Source organism: Polyodon spathula, chromosome 12, assembly GCF_017654505.1.
Source record: "Polyodon spathula isolate WHYD16114869_AA chromosome 12, ASM1765450v1, whole genome shotgun sequence".
Lineage (NCBI taxonomy): Eukaryota > Metazoa > Chordata > Actinopteri > Acipenseriformes > Polyodontidae > Polyodon > Polyodon spathula.
The window spans coordinates 14,343,039-14,359,222 of record NC_054545.1 but is presented as its reverse complement, the minus strand read 5'-3'; the positions used below and the strand labels follow the sequence as shown (position 1 = coordinate 14,359,222).

The 16,184-nt window shown below is 36.9% G+C and overlaps 1 protein-coding gene across 1 annotated transcript; it reads left to right on the top strand.

Annotated features, from left to right (window-relative positions):
- Positions 1-2,106: 2,106 nt before the first annotated feature.
- LOC121324975 (protein phosphatase 1 regulatory subunit 14B-like) lies at positions 2,107-15,573 on the top strand. The gene is made up of 4 exons (XM_041267234.1): positions 2,107-2,504; positions 12,411-12,491; positions 13,941-13,973; positions 15,233-15,573. The coding sequence occupies exons 1-4, from the start codon at positions 2,322-2,324 to the stop codon at positions 15,299-15,301; spliced, it is 366 nt and encodes a 121-aa protein (XP_041123168.1). The 5' UTR covers positions 2,107-2,321; the 3' UTR covers positions 15,302-15,573.
- The last annotated feature ends 611 nt before the right edge of the window (positions 15,574-16,184 follow it).

Genomic DNA, 16,184 nt, shown 5'->3' with positions numbered 1-16,184 from the left:
GGGCACAGGCTGACATGTTAACCACCCAGACACCAAATAAATGCAGTGTCACACACCGTTTTAAAAACAGTTTTTAAATATTTCAGAAGGATGTCACCTGATAAGCCCTGGTCTACCTGTGGTAATAAATACCTGTCACTCCGTCTTTGTCTGTTTTCCTGTATATGAGTTTTCCCTTGTGCATTATTATATTAGAAATTGCTCCTGACAAGGTGACTCTTTAAGTTTTATGAGTGGACATGCAGGGTATAAATATTTTAAACCATGTTTTTTATGGGTCCTAAAAGGGCTAATGACCAAGTCGTAAACACATTACACACCCATTGTTCTTTATTAAAATCTATATTATCATGTTAAGAAAAGTTATTTCAATGATACCTACAGATCATCATTCAAATGCCATTGCTTACTGCAATTAATTATCAACCTTTTAGCAATTAAACTATGGTAGTATTAACAATTTAATTGACTGATAACGCATTATTTGAACACCGTACAAAAGTTATGCATTATATATATTTTGAACAATTATTTTTATTCATTTTCCAATTTTCTCCCAATTTTGGAATGTCCAGTTATTATTTAACCTGGCTTACCGCTTCAACCCCCGAACTAACTCAGGAGAGACGAAAGTAAGCCCTTGCGTCCTCCGAAACAAGTGCCGTCAGCCGTCTGCTTTTTTCATTCAGCAAGCCCGCCGTGCAGCCATATCCAGAACTTACAGCATCGGAGGACCACACTATTTTACATACAGGCATACAGGCCGGCCTGCAGGCGCCCGGCCAGCCACAGGGGTCGCTAGAGTGTGGTGAGCCAAGGACTCCCCAGCCGACCTAACCCCTACCTTGTCTGGGCAGCACTTGGCCAATTGGTCGGCAGTGGCATAGCTTGGATTCAAACCGATGATCTCCAAGCTTTAGGGCGCATCCTACAATTATATATTATTGAATAGATTGCAAGAATTTTAATGTGTTGATGGCTACCAGTCAACCCAAATGCACTCTCTATACACCCAAAATGTGCAATCTCTATATTTTGGTTTGTAAGAAGTGCTTAAAAAAACATGTTTTCAGAAAGGCGATATCCACCAATGATTTGAATTGACAATTCTTTATTGCATTTGACAGAGCCATGCCCATGAAGAATGTAATATACATTTTGGCCCATGGCCTTGTCCATTGGAACAGTGGGCAGGACAAGTGGCACTGGGCCACATTCCCCCTGGACCAGGCATGCTGCACGGTGGAGGATGGGGAGGAGGACCAAACAAAGAAACGACAAGGCGACACAGGCAAGAGAGCTATTTATAGGAACAGTTTGATTACGTATGATTAGAGGGAAGATCCTCCTTTCAGAAACACAACATAGTTTCCAGTTGAATTCTGTCAGTTTTCAAAGTGATTATTTATGTAGCCTGTGCGATTATGAAGGTGTTATGAGTGGTATATTGTATCAAATTTAAATAAAGCATTACCAATTGAGGAGAATTAGCAATTGACAGTTTTCTTAAACTAATACACAAACCCAGAGTTCTCTGTGTCTACCTTAATGAATAAACTGTTTTCATTCAAATGGGAAACAAACAAAGAAAAGATAAATGGGGGATGTCATAGAAATCTTTTAAAAGTGGATCAAATCAGTGAAGTTTTTTCTTATTATTATGACAGATGCTTTTCTCCAAGTACACTTGATATCTCCTCTAGTTATAGCTAATGTATCTGTATCTGTATTGGTTTGGTTTATTTTCTTTAATGTCCTGGATTGCAATCAATAAGTCAGTTATGTGCTTCTTCCACTTTGAATCTGACTTCAACCGCATCAGTCATTTGGTGACAGGCTGTTGTGCTGTGCTGTCAAGTACAATCAACTATGTAATTTATATCGATAAGGATTTGATATTCCAATAGAAGTCAATGACAAGGACATTCCATTTGTCAAATACCTTACAACCTGATATTAAATCTATCATTCTAGCAGTACATTCTGCCTCTTCTAGTACAGTTGCATATCTTTTCCACACACCCTCTTGAAACACTAAAGCTTCGTGCTTGCCCTTTGCTCTCTTTCTCTCTCTCTCTCTCTCTCTCTCTTTCTCTCTCTCACACACACACACACGCACAAACTAACACAGAGTCACGCACACAGACACAGGCAGCTTTTATTACATCCCTCCACAGCGAGAACAGGGAGTAAGACGGAGAGAGAGAGAGATAGAGAGAGAGAGAGAGAGAGAGAGAGAGAGAGAGAGAGAGAGAGAGAGAGAGAGAGAGAGAGAGAGAGAGAAGAATTCCTCCACTTGTTTCCCTGAGGTTCAGGAAGGAATGGCAGCAAACGCCAGTACTCAGCCCCGGGTTCTGTTCCAGACCTCCGAGAAGGTGGAAGAGGAGACCTCCCAGCGCAAACTGGGCAAGTTGACGGTCAAATACAACCGCAAGGACCTGCAGAGGAGGCTGGATATTGAAGAGTGGATTGATGGGCAACTGCACCTGCTTTACGACTGCGAAGTAAGACAATGAGGCTTATCTAAAGTCATTTGGTGCAAAGGTATCAAAATTGCCACTGGAGAACTCCTCTCTACTGGCTGAGTTTGCCAGGATTCCCAATTACAATGGCTTCATGATCTATAGTAACTATTTTGACAGCCTTCAGAATTGCTCTGAAATCTGCTTCTCCTGGCTTTACAAACAAGCCTGCTGGAGGGCAAATGGCTGTTAATTGTTAATTTCTAACTGTAATTGTGTCTTATGTGTGTGACTTATTAATAGAGTCCTGTGTTGGTTTTATGTTTTCTGATCTACTGCTCTGTAACATAGAAGACATCATATGTAAACTAGCCTGCTAGCCTGTCTTGACCATTCTTAACCTGTGGCTATCTCGTTATATGATCTGATGATCTGTACTGTGTATGTCAAACCTGCTCCTAACAACCCCTCAAAGAATGCTGGATAGGATACTTAAATAAATGAGCTTCTTATTGATTAATTAATTAATTTTACCACTACCTCTAAAACCTAAATGACAATTAAAACAAATATTGATTTATTTTAGTATTACTTAAAAAGATCTTATGATTAAGGGTTTATATTTGTGGATGGTGAAACATGTGTGTTAAAAACAAGCACCTTTTATATTTCTATTTCAAAGTGATATTTATGGTCAGAGTCATTAGTCAAAAAACCTAGAGCACATATAATGAAAATCATTAAAGACTTATCGTCAAACCATTTATCTAAATTCCAGTAACTACAATAGCATCCCCACACACTGTATTTTAACCATCAGGTTATGTTATATGATTACTCAGTTGATCTTTCCCACGGGTTCATGATTTATTAACGGTGCTCTATGTTATTAAAACCTTTGGGGGCAGGATCCATGATGGGCCCTCTCATGTGAGTGCGAAATACAGTGCCAGATATTATTATTGAATTATTATTTATTATTTAATTATTTAGCAGACGCATTTATCCAAAGCGACTTACAGAAATTAAACAAAATATAAAAGTATATAAATGACAGGGAATAAAATGCAAAACAAACACATATTAGCAATATATACAAAATAATTATACATAAAGAAAATACAAAAAGATATATAAATAAGGAATTTACAAATAAAGATTGAATAAGTGGGTTTTGAGAAGACCACTAAAAGCAGTAAAAGACTGAAAAGTCCACCGGTAACACCACAGGGGGACGAGGGAAGAGAAGGAAAGAATATATGTGAAGCACAGCAAGATAGAGATTATTATTATTATTATTATTATTATTATTATTATTATTATTATTATTATAAGTAGTAGTAGAAAGGTCTGCTGACACATTTTCTGAAAGGTATTGACAGCACATACAGTAGTAGTGGCAGCATTTAGTGACAGCACAAATAGTGTCCCACATCCTTATTCGAAATAAACACATTTCAAAAGAATTACGCAAGTCTTTGAGATGAACGAGAACATCCCTCTGGCAGTATGAGATGGAAAGTAAACAGTGCTCATCTGTTTTTATCGTTTATTGATTTGTTGTACTCCTCGGAGTGCATAGCAGCAGTTTTATTGATTGGCCTAAGCTGTTGCTGACACAAAAACAAATATTTCAAATTCTTCAGCATTCCTTCCAGGGTCAATTAGTGCAAACAGGAGGCATTTCACACTTTTCTTATGTAGACTGTAGTCAGAAGCAGTTTAGGCGTCTGTTGCTTTGAATGCCACAGGGTGCTTTGCTTAGACATAAATATGGAATGAATCTCATTTCAACATTTGCATACTTGGCTCTGCAGACTAGAGCATTTCTGGGAACAGCCAGTTTGAGTTGGATTGGGTTTAATTCAGCAGGTCGACAGAAGGATTCTGCGATAAGTTTGTGTTGGTGACCTTTTAGAACTAAAGTTATAGAACAATCTCTTCAGGCCTCACATTTATATGAGTCACAATTCATCTAAGAATTCAAAGAGAACAGCGGAAGGTCAGCAAACAATATCAGGATATAGGCAGGACTGTTACTCTGGGGAAGAAATGTGATGTGAGCCTAAGGCCATATACCAGAGGTTTATTATACAGCGCATTGCATTCTGTATCACTATGGGATTAGATATACAGTACATGCAGAAGATTCATTTATGTATTGAAAACACAGAAGTAATACCTAAAACTGTATTATCGTTTGTCTTCAATGGACATTATTATTGACAGCTCTTTTGATTGCAAAAAAAGTATTTTTTCTTAATGGGAAAGATGAATGAAATCTTTATACATGTTTCTACCTCATTGTTTTAAGTGTTCAGTCATTCAGTGCATTATACTGTAAAAAAATAGATTATGGTATGTACAGGTTAGAAAGCTGGACACTGAATGTGTGACTTGACTCTAATGGCTGGCTTTTCAGCCCCTCATCACTAATCTTGGATAATCTGTTAATTTAAGTAAAACAGTCCACTATTAGTGATAATCAGGGTTTGTGAAACCAACTGTAGGTGTATAGCAACAGCTAATCCCACTAGCATGCTGCACCTCTTCAATCATTTAATTAGAAATGTCCTTAAATAATTGAATAGAGCACACTGGGTTTGTTCGTAAATCTCTCTAAGTAAGGCTCAGGGTGTATATCAGAGTGTGAACTACAAGATACGATGCTATGAAGATCTTTCGTTTTAACTATCAGTCCAGTCACTCCTGTATTTATCCTCTGTGTGCAGGTCTAAGGGCAGGATCCATTAAGCATTCAATCCAGTGAAAAGATTGCATATGATTTTTGTAAAGTCAAGATGCTGTTTTACCTGACTTGCAATCCGGAGATGCAATCGGATAATATGTGTTTCATACTTATTTACTGTACCAGCTCAACAGTGCAGTGCCTTCACAGAAGCTGCCAGTTTGTTTTACTGTATTATGCAATTTCTACATGTCTTACTCCATACCACTAGTCCTACAGCATCGTAATACTTTGATTACATTAGATCTCACAAGTGACCAGTTAAAATTGCTTGGGCATCAGTATAGGCTGTATGGCACAGCTAAGAAATTAAATATGATTAAATATGTTCTGTATTAAGAGATCTCATCTTATCTGGCCTGAGCTATTTGAATACCACAAACCTATCTTTACATTTCCACCATCAAGAGCTAAGCAGCTAAGGAAAAGACAGCAGAAGTACTAAGATAGGGATTTCATACGCCATTTAATGTAGATTTTATACTGTTTTTGTATTTTTATTTTAAGTGGTTATGGTTGACATTTATTGAAAGTTATAACATACACATATACTGTACATAACCAAACTGAACATAATTTTGCATTCTAATATTGTAGCAGTTCTTGGTGGGTTGATTAATTTGAAGGGTGGTTGGTCATTCTGGTACCTGCAGTTCAGGCCTAGTTTTTTTCTGGCTCATGGAGCTATCTGTGACCAGTTGGAGGTGTTCGATGGACTTGTAAAATTAGGGAGGGTTCAGTTCCTGGGGTTTGCTTTGTTTTGGTTTAGGGCTGTACACTCCGCGGTGAGGGTTTCAAAATGAATACTATACAAATGTATTTTTATATAGAGCCATTCACACCCGAGCATCCCAGAGCACTGTACAAAATTAAAAACAAAACAAGAGAGCTCATATGTACAATACCCTCCAGCTACGACTAAGGCACATTAAAAAAAATGTTTTCAATTTAAAATTAAACTGCCTAATTGTCAACTGGAATTGTCAACTGGCTCCAATTGATTTAAGACAATTTTTTGAAACAACAGAAGTTCGGCATTGTCTGATCTCAAAGAAAAGAATCAATAGGAATATACAGTTAGTAGTTCTTGGACATAGGGGGCCTTAGTCCATAAAGGACCTTTAAGTTTAAAATCAATTTGGTAACTCGCCGGTAACTAATGTAAGCCTTGGCCCCCGCTTCATGATTTCTTTCTTTTGACTTTATTTTTTGTTTATTTATTTTTTTCACTACAGGTGTGGAGCAGCACCCAGTCCCGCGTCTCACCAATATGTTACCGTTGTTGTTGGTGTTTATAGTTTATCTAACAGCCCTTTTAATACAAGGGTTGTATGACTAGGTCAGCATTTATGACAGAAGCAATTGTTTTTTAAATAGAGTAATTGTTTAAAGGTCATTTAATAATTAATTACCATGTATCACTTTACTGCTTCAATATAATAATACATACATACCTTTGAATCAAAACAAACACGACCAGGGTATTTATAGCCTAGTTTAATGACTGTAATTATTCAAAATAATTCCTTGCTATTCAGGAACTCTACATTTGAGGATAGCATCAGTCTTCAGGAATCAGTTAAAAACGAGAATGATTCAAGGGCCTATATTTTAAAATTGCAAAGTTTTTTTTTTTTTGGTTTTCAACAAAATATTTTTTAATGAATCGAACATGTGAATGCCTTCTTGTTGCACCTTACAGGGATCCTCATCAACACAAGCTACAGGACTACAATTTTAAATGAATAAATAAATACAAATGCTGCACAAAGTGTTACAGTGTTACTCATTTCAGATGATGCCATATTCCCTTGATGGATAGAACACTGAGTCTGGTTACTGACGTAAAAAAAAAAAATCTGTATCTAGAATGATAATCTTAAACTTGAATACGCTTCCACTGCTAGTGATTCTGTGTTGAGTATTTCCACAAACTGACAATGGAACCATCAATACTGAGGCCCCCGCAGCAATGCTGCACAGTATGTGAATTATGAGAGTGGTGTAGGAGTAAGCTCAAACAAGCATACTGTTGTGAGAGGGCTGGATTTGCAAAGTCATACCGTCACTTTCCTGGCATCTGTTAGACTCTGATGCAACAGTGAGTACCAACAGTTTTATAAAAAAATCGAATCCTTGAAAACAGACGTTATTTAAATATGTTTTGAATTAAATCTTTGCAAATAGGGCCAGATGATGTTCTGTTACTCTTTTAAAAGCAGCTATTCTTAAACGTGACACAGCAAGACAGAAACTGGTCCATAGTGTCTAAACATCTGCTCCATGGCTGATAGAGGCACTGACTCCTTTAATATTTGTATATCTCTGTCCAAGTAACGGGTACAATACTTAAAATTTTCTTATGGGAGAGTGAGTGGAAAGTTGTCTTTCTTTCTCTCTCTCTCTCTCTCTCTCTCTCTCGCTCTCATTATATGAAGCCACAGGCTATTGGGCGGGGATCTACTTGTTTTGGCACAGAAAACTATATATGGGTGTATGTGTGTGAGTTTGGAGGCTTACATGGTGATGGCATTGTGTGATTGTGTAAATGTGCGAGTGATTGGTTGATTGTTTAATTGTTTGTCTGTAAGTGACTGGGAGAAAAGTGAGGAATGTGTCCAGGTGGGGCTTGAATAATTAATTGTTAATCAGCACTGGCCACATGGTATAAAAGAGGAACAAAGAGTGTTTGTTAGAGAGTGTGTAGAAGAGGAGTGATAGCAAGTGTGGTGTAGTAGTAGTGAGTGAAAGTCTGTGTGGCATGAACGTATTTGAAACCTTTATACTTTGTACTTTATGGCCCTCGAGCCAGTCTTTTGTTTGTTACGTTTTTGAATAAAACCATTCTTTGGTTCCTGAAAACCAAACCTTGTTCTTGTTTTGTGTGCGGAACCCTTGAACACTACACTGGGCAGGCGCAACAAGTCCCTTTGAACTTTGACAGTTACCAGTGGCACAACAGTAAATGCTTACCAAGCAAGGACCTATTTTGAATCAAGTGCAAGGTGCATTTTCTGAGAGGAATGAAACTTGTAATTGTAACAAAAAACAACATAGTTGCAGTAAGAATCAGTTCATTGTGGTTTGGTTTTGTTTTTGCTTAAATTACTGTATACTTTTGAAATGATTCCTCTCTAAGAATTTGCCTTCGCCTTAGAAAAGAGGATCTTTGTCTTTAAAGTGTGAATGCCATAGCACACACAATAGCCTTATAGGTTGAAGAATCGTATTTCACTTACTGGTGCATTTGTCCTAAAACTGCCATCATTTATTAATTTAGCTGCATTGTAACGCAAGGTTGTTCATGTGGAAACACTTAAATGGTGCAGAAATCAAATGCCTCCCTGTTTTTCACAGATCCCTACCCTGCAGTGTGCAGGCACCGGGCAGAGGAAACTGAGTATTGTACAGTCACAGTGGATTTTTAATCCTTTACTATCGATAATGCATAATAGTATTTTAGAGCGAGTATTGAAATCCAAGAAGATGTCACCACCCAATTCCAGTCAATGATTAACGTGACGATGGATACATTTTTTACATTTTGATTGAAATCCTCTAGAATGCATATGTTATTTACTCATTTATTTACTATTCAAACTCAGTCCTTTTTATCCTTTAATTTGTTATTTCAATAGATAGTTTACCTTACAGAATTTATCCTTAACTCAACTAATTAGATGGATTAGTTTTCATGCCCACTATAATTACCAATTAAAAGATCAAAAGGACTGAGTTTTTAGAAGGGTGAATAATCTTTTAAACTCAGTGGCACACCAGTGCATATTTCAAACCACACTCTGAATGAACTGCCGGATCAATATTTCCTATTTAATAGCAACAGGATTAGGATTAGCAGGTTCGTCATTCAAGGAAGTTTTTGACGTGCCCTGGAAATGACCTGTCTTGATTGTATCTATGAAACAAGTATGTCATTTAACAAAATTAGAGCTTTCAAAGGGTGAAAAAGATGAAGCTCAGTATGAGAGCCTGCTAATTAGCCAGTGGCTTCCTTCAAAACAAGACTTAAAGAGCAACTTGATACTTGTCACAGTCAAATTAATAATGCATTGTGTTGTTGCTTTGGTTATCATTTCCTGTTTCAGTCATCATATGCTGGTGATTTTTTAAAACTCCCCTATAGGGCTCTTAAACATGCCTCGAACACCAGAGTGTAACCATTAACCTGTCCCCCTGCAACTTTTCCCTCCTTAAATAAATAACACGCACATCAAGTGGAAGCTAGCAAGATTATGCTGTATGTATTATACAAATGCCTTAGTTGCTATTGGCCTTCATAACCAGACTTTATTTGATTAGGATTAAGCAGATATTTTCTGTCACAATGTTGTACCTGAGCCTTTATCCCGGTCTTTAAGCAAGACTCTTCCACCAAAGTAATAAGGAACAATAAGAAAAATGTTCTCATAAAAACAGTTAAGACATTGTTACCCTTTAAGTCATAATGACCAAGCAACTAGAGCTACAGAAGATATAGTACGAGAATTTGTAAGCTAAGTTTGTAGAGTTCTGTGAAAAAAATACTCAGCATTTTTGACCCTTAGAAGTGTTTAAATACAACCACTGTAATACCATTCCAATACAATTGCCTGACCTTGAAGAAACCCTAGCAGGAACATGTGCAGAAACACAAATTTGGAAGAAATATTGCACAGTGGTCCTGATACGGTAGCACACCACTGTACCATCCCTCATACCATAACGTCCCTGTAATATAGCCATTGCCATTGAAGATACTGTTTTCTTCAAATAACTAGTTATGCAAAGCAGTGACTTTTTCATTAGTTTAATGCAGAGAGAATTGAAGCTTGCCATTGTTCAAAATATTGTAAGGCTGCTTATTGAAATAATCTGGAGTAGAAGCCAATGTGATTGCACTTGATTGTACTGTGACTCTCCCAAAGGCCCACATTAGACTCACAAATATCATGCAATGAATAGCTCTGCAGTGGAGCATCTCTCTTTAACCATGCTGAGCACATTAATGAGGGCAATATCTTTGATGTCTTTAAGAGCACTCAGACGTTGGAGTTAAACTGGGTTGATTGCATTTTCACGATTCCTGTGTTTCCCCAGTCTTCACAATACAAGAGAAATTATTAACTTGGTCAACCTTATCCAGACAAATCATAAAGAATGAACCTAATTGGATGTATCTTCTTTAAAAATGGAATTAGGACAGCCTTAGACTTTTAGGACAGTTTTCAACTCAAACCACAACAATTGTTATAAAAGATTCATACAATTGCTTACAATTCTATACTCCTTATCACACCCACAGCATTACCTTCTGTGCACTCATTTTCAACAGTCGAGTAACGAAAAGTGCAGTTAGCAAAAAATTATCTCTTTTCCGTTTGAAGAACAAAATTCTGAACTATGGGAGATCATGCCTTTTGCTCTTTAGCCCTTTGGCTCTAGAACTCCTTACTAAGGTCTGTCAGGGACTCAGAATTTGTGTCTGTGTTTAAATCGCACCTCAAGACTCATTTTTATACATCCTCCCCCGAAAACGTGTTCCTGCCAATCCACAAATACTGCTAAGCCACCAGACCCATAGTGCCGGAGGACAACACACATCTGCATGGCTCCACTGCAGACTCGTAGGCGCCCTGTTAGCCACAGGGGTCGCTAGTGCACAGTGAACCGTGGATTGCCCTGCCAACCTAAGCCCTCCCTACCCGGGCAGTGCTCGGCCAATTGTGCACCGCCCCCTAGGAACCCCCGGTCACAGTCGGACATAGCCTGGATTCCAACCTGCAATCTCTAGACTATAGAGGGCCTTTACTGGATGCGCCACTTGGGAGCCACTGTATTTAGTATTTAGTCGACTGCCCATTCAAGATATTTGCAATGAGACGATGCAAACAATTCAATACACTTTATATAGACCACCTCAATCTTTATTAAAGGCTTATCGGTTGACATTTAAAAGGGTGCTAAGAAAGCTGTTGGAATTCTGTTTTCTAGCTCTTACTAACTGTATTAATAATTAATGGGCCCCTTTTGATTGTTCTGGGAAGTTAATTCATGATAGGAAAATATTTTAAATAGGTGCTACCTATTGGTACTTTTGCTGGTGATCTCATGTGATCGCATCGACAATGACCAAACCGTGTGGCTGTACATATTTTTTTTTACAATTAGAGCATGTTGTTTATTGAAGCCATTTTATAAATATGATATATCTTGTGGTTGTAGAAGCTTGTTTTACAAAAATAAATAAATAAGAGAACCACTGAAGTACCATTTCCCCGTTCCCTAGGACACTGATGACACTGCTGCTGTCCAGTTTTATATAGCCACCACCATAAAAAAAGGCTGTTTTTTTAACAGCAGTCCTTAGGTGAAAAATTGCTACTGTAATCATGTTAATGACTGTCTTATCAGTAGAAACAAATACACTTTAAGAGCTGTATGAAGGAGTTGAAATTGTGTCATGCATAAGAGTAATGTGCTCTAACAGTGTTAGTGTATAACCTATATTTTTGTCAGTTGTTATTAAAAAGCATCACATAAATTTGAGGCACAACGTAACTGACTTCTTATTTGGGACACTGTGCCTTTAAGCTGAAATATGAAAGCAAAGCAGATTTATACTTCTCAAATTTATAAAAGCAAGTCTGTTTACTCAAAATCCACATTGGGAAATATAGGTGAAGAAGTGATATTGTGTGTAATCTGGTGACAGATAATAACGGCAGCAGCTCCAGTTTGATGGAATCATATGAGTTTTAAATTTTTCAACCAGTGGTACTGGATCAATTTTTAAAGTAGGGGTGCTGAAAGCTATTGACAGAAGCCATGCAAAGCCAAGGGGTGCTGCCACACTCCCAGCACCCCTGGTTCCAGCGCCCCTATTTTCAACATCACAAGACTGCTGTTGAACAGAACATTTCCACTGCACCTTGCTCTGGATAACAATTGAAACTGCTTCAGTACATGAAAGCTTTACATAATATTTAAAACCATGCTGATTACTTGTAACGTTTTGTGCTCAGCAGTTTGCCTTCATTTTTGCCACAGGGTTTTAGATTAAAGTTGCATCTCATTGAATTGTCCTGTATCTATCATTTGTATACACTTGCAAATTTTAATACAAGAGAAGGCTATGCAGGCTTCTTTATGAGGGAGTTACTGATCTTTTGGTCGTGAAGATTCTTGTTTCTCATTTCCAGGAGGAAGAGATTCCAGAGTTAGAAATTGACATAGATGACCTGATTGAACTTCCAGGTGAAGAGCAGCGAGCAAAACTCCAGGTGAGCCGACAACAAACTGATTATTCACAGCAAACATTGCATTCTATTAAAGAGCTCAGTCTGGAATCAAACTGCACTTTTAGAAGTGTGCCACGAGTCAGGAGTTGTGCTTAGTAAATATGCTTTGTTTAATAAAAATGTGTTTGCATGAATAAATAACTCAATAACCAATAAGGCCCAAGTCTGGCTTGAAATGTAAAGTTTCTGGAATTTTATTGATAGCTGACAATACGCTATGAAGGGCATATTGTTAGCTATTAATTAACATAACATATCAAGTGATAAGCAGAACTGGATTGCTTTTTGTATTGTGATAAACTTGTTATGTTAATGCTGCTGCCGACAGAAAATTAGGAAATAAGCATGAATAAATACATTAAAAGTAGCAGAGTGAAATCTCAGCCCTCTGCATGAAGTATAATAGGGGCTGCAAAAATATTTGAACTTGTTTTTTCAAGTTTCTTATTTTTTTTAGTTGGTGTTTAATATAAACCAAATCATATATTTTATATTAATGACTTAATAACAGGTCATATATGTATTAAGCACTTTAATATATTTTTCAGAAAGTCTCATTTTAACAAAGCTTGTTCTAAATAGCACATCTCTGTGCTTCACCATTCTTTAACCTGTTTTTATTATACCTTTTCACACTGGTATACTTAAAATAGGACTTAGCTTTGTTTAGCAGCATACTCATTTTCATCAATGACTTCAAAAGGCAGCCCCCAACCTTGCTAGATTCCATGATAAAAAAAAAAGCAGCTAATGGAATCTTGTGGTATATCAAGGTACTGTCAAATTCTCTACAGCTTTATCTTAAATAATAATAATGTCACACTGCAAAGATAATGGGGCCTATTCAATGTATCTAAGCTATTTTAATAGCACCATTGTTTAAAAAAAAAAAGTTTGTTGAGACCAGTATTTTTTAAGTTGTATGTGAGTCTCTCCTGTGTATTTGTATCTCTAAAATTTAGTAAAATGCTAGTCTTGATCTTTTTTTAAATGATAAATAATGGCAGTATTCAGATTCACCACTCAGATCAACTAAATACAGGCCAAGGTGTTTAGGCTGGAGAGTTGGTTTATGGTAGAATGAAACATCAGTGTCAGCCATATCAACAAAAAAAAAAATATGGAGATACCATCATTTACATATAGAATGATATCCATTCTGGAAAAACATGACTCATTACAATTGAAAATCAATATTATAGAAGGGAAACACACTAACACAAAATTGGTGTGGAGGAGGGGGGCTGCAAAGTATTTTTTTGTCTCTATCTCTTGCAAAGGACACAATTGCATATACTATAAGTCAATTTAGACACTTTGTATACACATCCTGTATTCAAAACATGAGAGTGAAAAGTAATAATCATTGAGTTAATCAGCAGAGCTGCTGTGTTTGTGATAACTAGCCTTCTACCATCCTTCTTCTTATAGGAACTCCTACAGGAGTGCAGCAAACCCAAAGAGGTAGGCAGTCTTTCATTCTCTGCTACAACACCAGGGGAAACAATTCAAGTGAAAAACAGCACTGGATTGCTTTTTGCATTGTGATAAACTTGTTATGTAAATACTGCTGCCAACAGAAAATGAAGAAATAAATTAAGCATGAATAAATACATGGAACAGAAGTACAGTAGTTTCATTGTACATTGTGCCTAGTGTGGCAGGGTGACACCCCAGTCCTCTGCATGAATTATAACGGGGGCTGTAAAAACATTTGAACTTGTTTTCTTAATTGTTTTAGTTTATAGCTTGGTATTTAATATATACTAAATCTTTTTTTTTTTTTTTTTTTTTTGTCAATGACTTAACAGCAACAGGAACTTTATTAAATTTTGAGAGAGTCTAATTTAACAATGCTTTAAAAATTTTGTTTTTCCTTATTTAAGTTTATTCAAATAGTTTGTTACTATTTGTGTAACATTAGTTCCTTTCTCTATATATATGCCTTGATGAATTTGTCTCATTATATAATTTACATACACCCAGAACTTTAAACACTTAATTAAATGTAATCAAATTACGATGAAGGCATTAGCCAAATAAATGGTTATATCTGGAACATATGGTGGTATAGGGGCTGCACATGATCCTGAAATGTACAACTCTTATGGACACTGTGAACTAGTAGTTTAAAATGAAGAACGTTGATGGGGTGAATCAAGATAGCTCAGTACATGCACACAAAACTTATACCACTTTCATTCCGATCCCATTTCCCAATATTCCCCCCAGATGACACATTGGAAACACTTCTCTAAAAGTTTTATTTTAAAGGATCTAAATCAGGTGATCTGTAGTCAGTTGAAGACAATAGGCAACCCTTTCCAAGTACTGCCATCGAGCGACTCTGCTTTGAACACAAGCTCTACTTTGCTTTTCAGCCTTGAAAACAAGTCTTTCCTTGTCAGTTTCAACCGAGCACACAGTTGAAGCTGACAAAGATCAACAGAGCTCCATGATGGGTACATTCCACAGTACAAACAGGGTTAAATGACAATTTTACACCTGCACAAAGTGGAGGGTTTGAAACCAGCATTAACATTGAAGTAGTCCTGTGGTTGATGTTGATGTATATGTAAGTATACTTAAATAGGTTTGAGCTCAAACCCATTTTAGAATTGGTTTGTGGCACAATACACTCACCATCATGTCGGAAATCAAGCCACAAGCCATATACTGCTATACCTGTAATGACGATGATATAATTGTTATTCTTTCACCAGGACTTTATCAATGGACTGCTGTATCGAATTAAGGGAGTTCGAAAGATGTCAGCCTCTCAGAGGAAGTGACCCTGAAGGAAGCTGGGGAGTCACAGCACCTTTTCTAGTTGCTTGGATTTTAGTATGTAAATATGTTCTTAACAGAAGTAATGTTTGGACAGGAAACTGTTCACACAACAATGGGTCAGTATTAGACTGGATGAAATTGACTTATTTTTAAATCTATTTATAGACATTTGGACTTTGTGAATCTTTTGTGTAAAAATGACACAGTACCAGTGTTTTTTTTTAATTTTTAATTTTATTTTGTGAACTAAAACAAATTAAAAAAACAAACAGATGACCATGTTATCAATCAAATATTTATAGAACCTTCTTTGTGGACTTATCTGCAATTTATATTCCATGGTATCCAAAAATTCTGATACCAAATAATTCTAATGTTATTGACTGTGCAATAAATTTTGGTTTTGATTAAATGTTTTAGCTCTGGGGTGTAAATATCACGGTTCTTGGTCCAAAGACCAGACCATTTACGGTTCTGAATCCAATACTAGATCAAAGAGGGTGGTGAAAAGAAGACAATCTTCAAGTATTGAGCAGTTGAACTGGCCTGTTGAGAGGACTGGCAAAAGATTTCCCCCAGACTTTTCATAAAGGCTTGTGATACAGCATCAGGGAATTACTGGAAAAGTTGTTCGCTTTTATTGTTTGCCAACACAAAATAAACAAACAGGTTCAGGCATTTAAAGGGGAGACAAAGCTTTCCCTGTTCTCCATCAGTTGAACTTCTGTCTTACTTTAATACACAACTTGGAAACACTATGCTTTGGTAGCATCTGTCAGTGCTGAAACTGCTTACTTAATAAAAGTGATCCAGCAGCCTATATATGACACAGTAGACTTGCATTTCTTAATTGGTGATTAATTAACTAATCAATTGAGGACTTCC

Coding starts and splice junctions, on each gene's coding strand:
- LOC121324975 (XM_041267234.1), top strand. CDS start 2,322: ATGGCAGCAAACGCCAGTACTCAGCCCCGGGTTCTGTTCCAGACCTCC. Junction 2,505..12,410: donor ACCTGCTTTACGACTGCGAA/GTAAGACAATGA, acceptor TCTCATTTCCAG/GAGGAAGAGATTCCAGAGTT. Junction 13,974..15,232: donor AGTGCAGCAAACCCAAAGAG/GTAGGCAGTCTT, acceptor TTCTTTCACCAG/GACTTTATCAATGGACTGCT.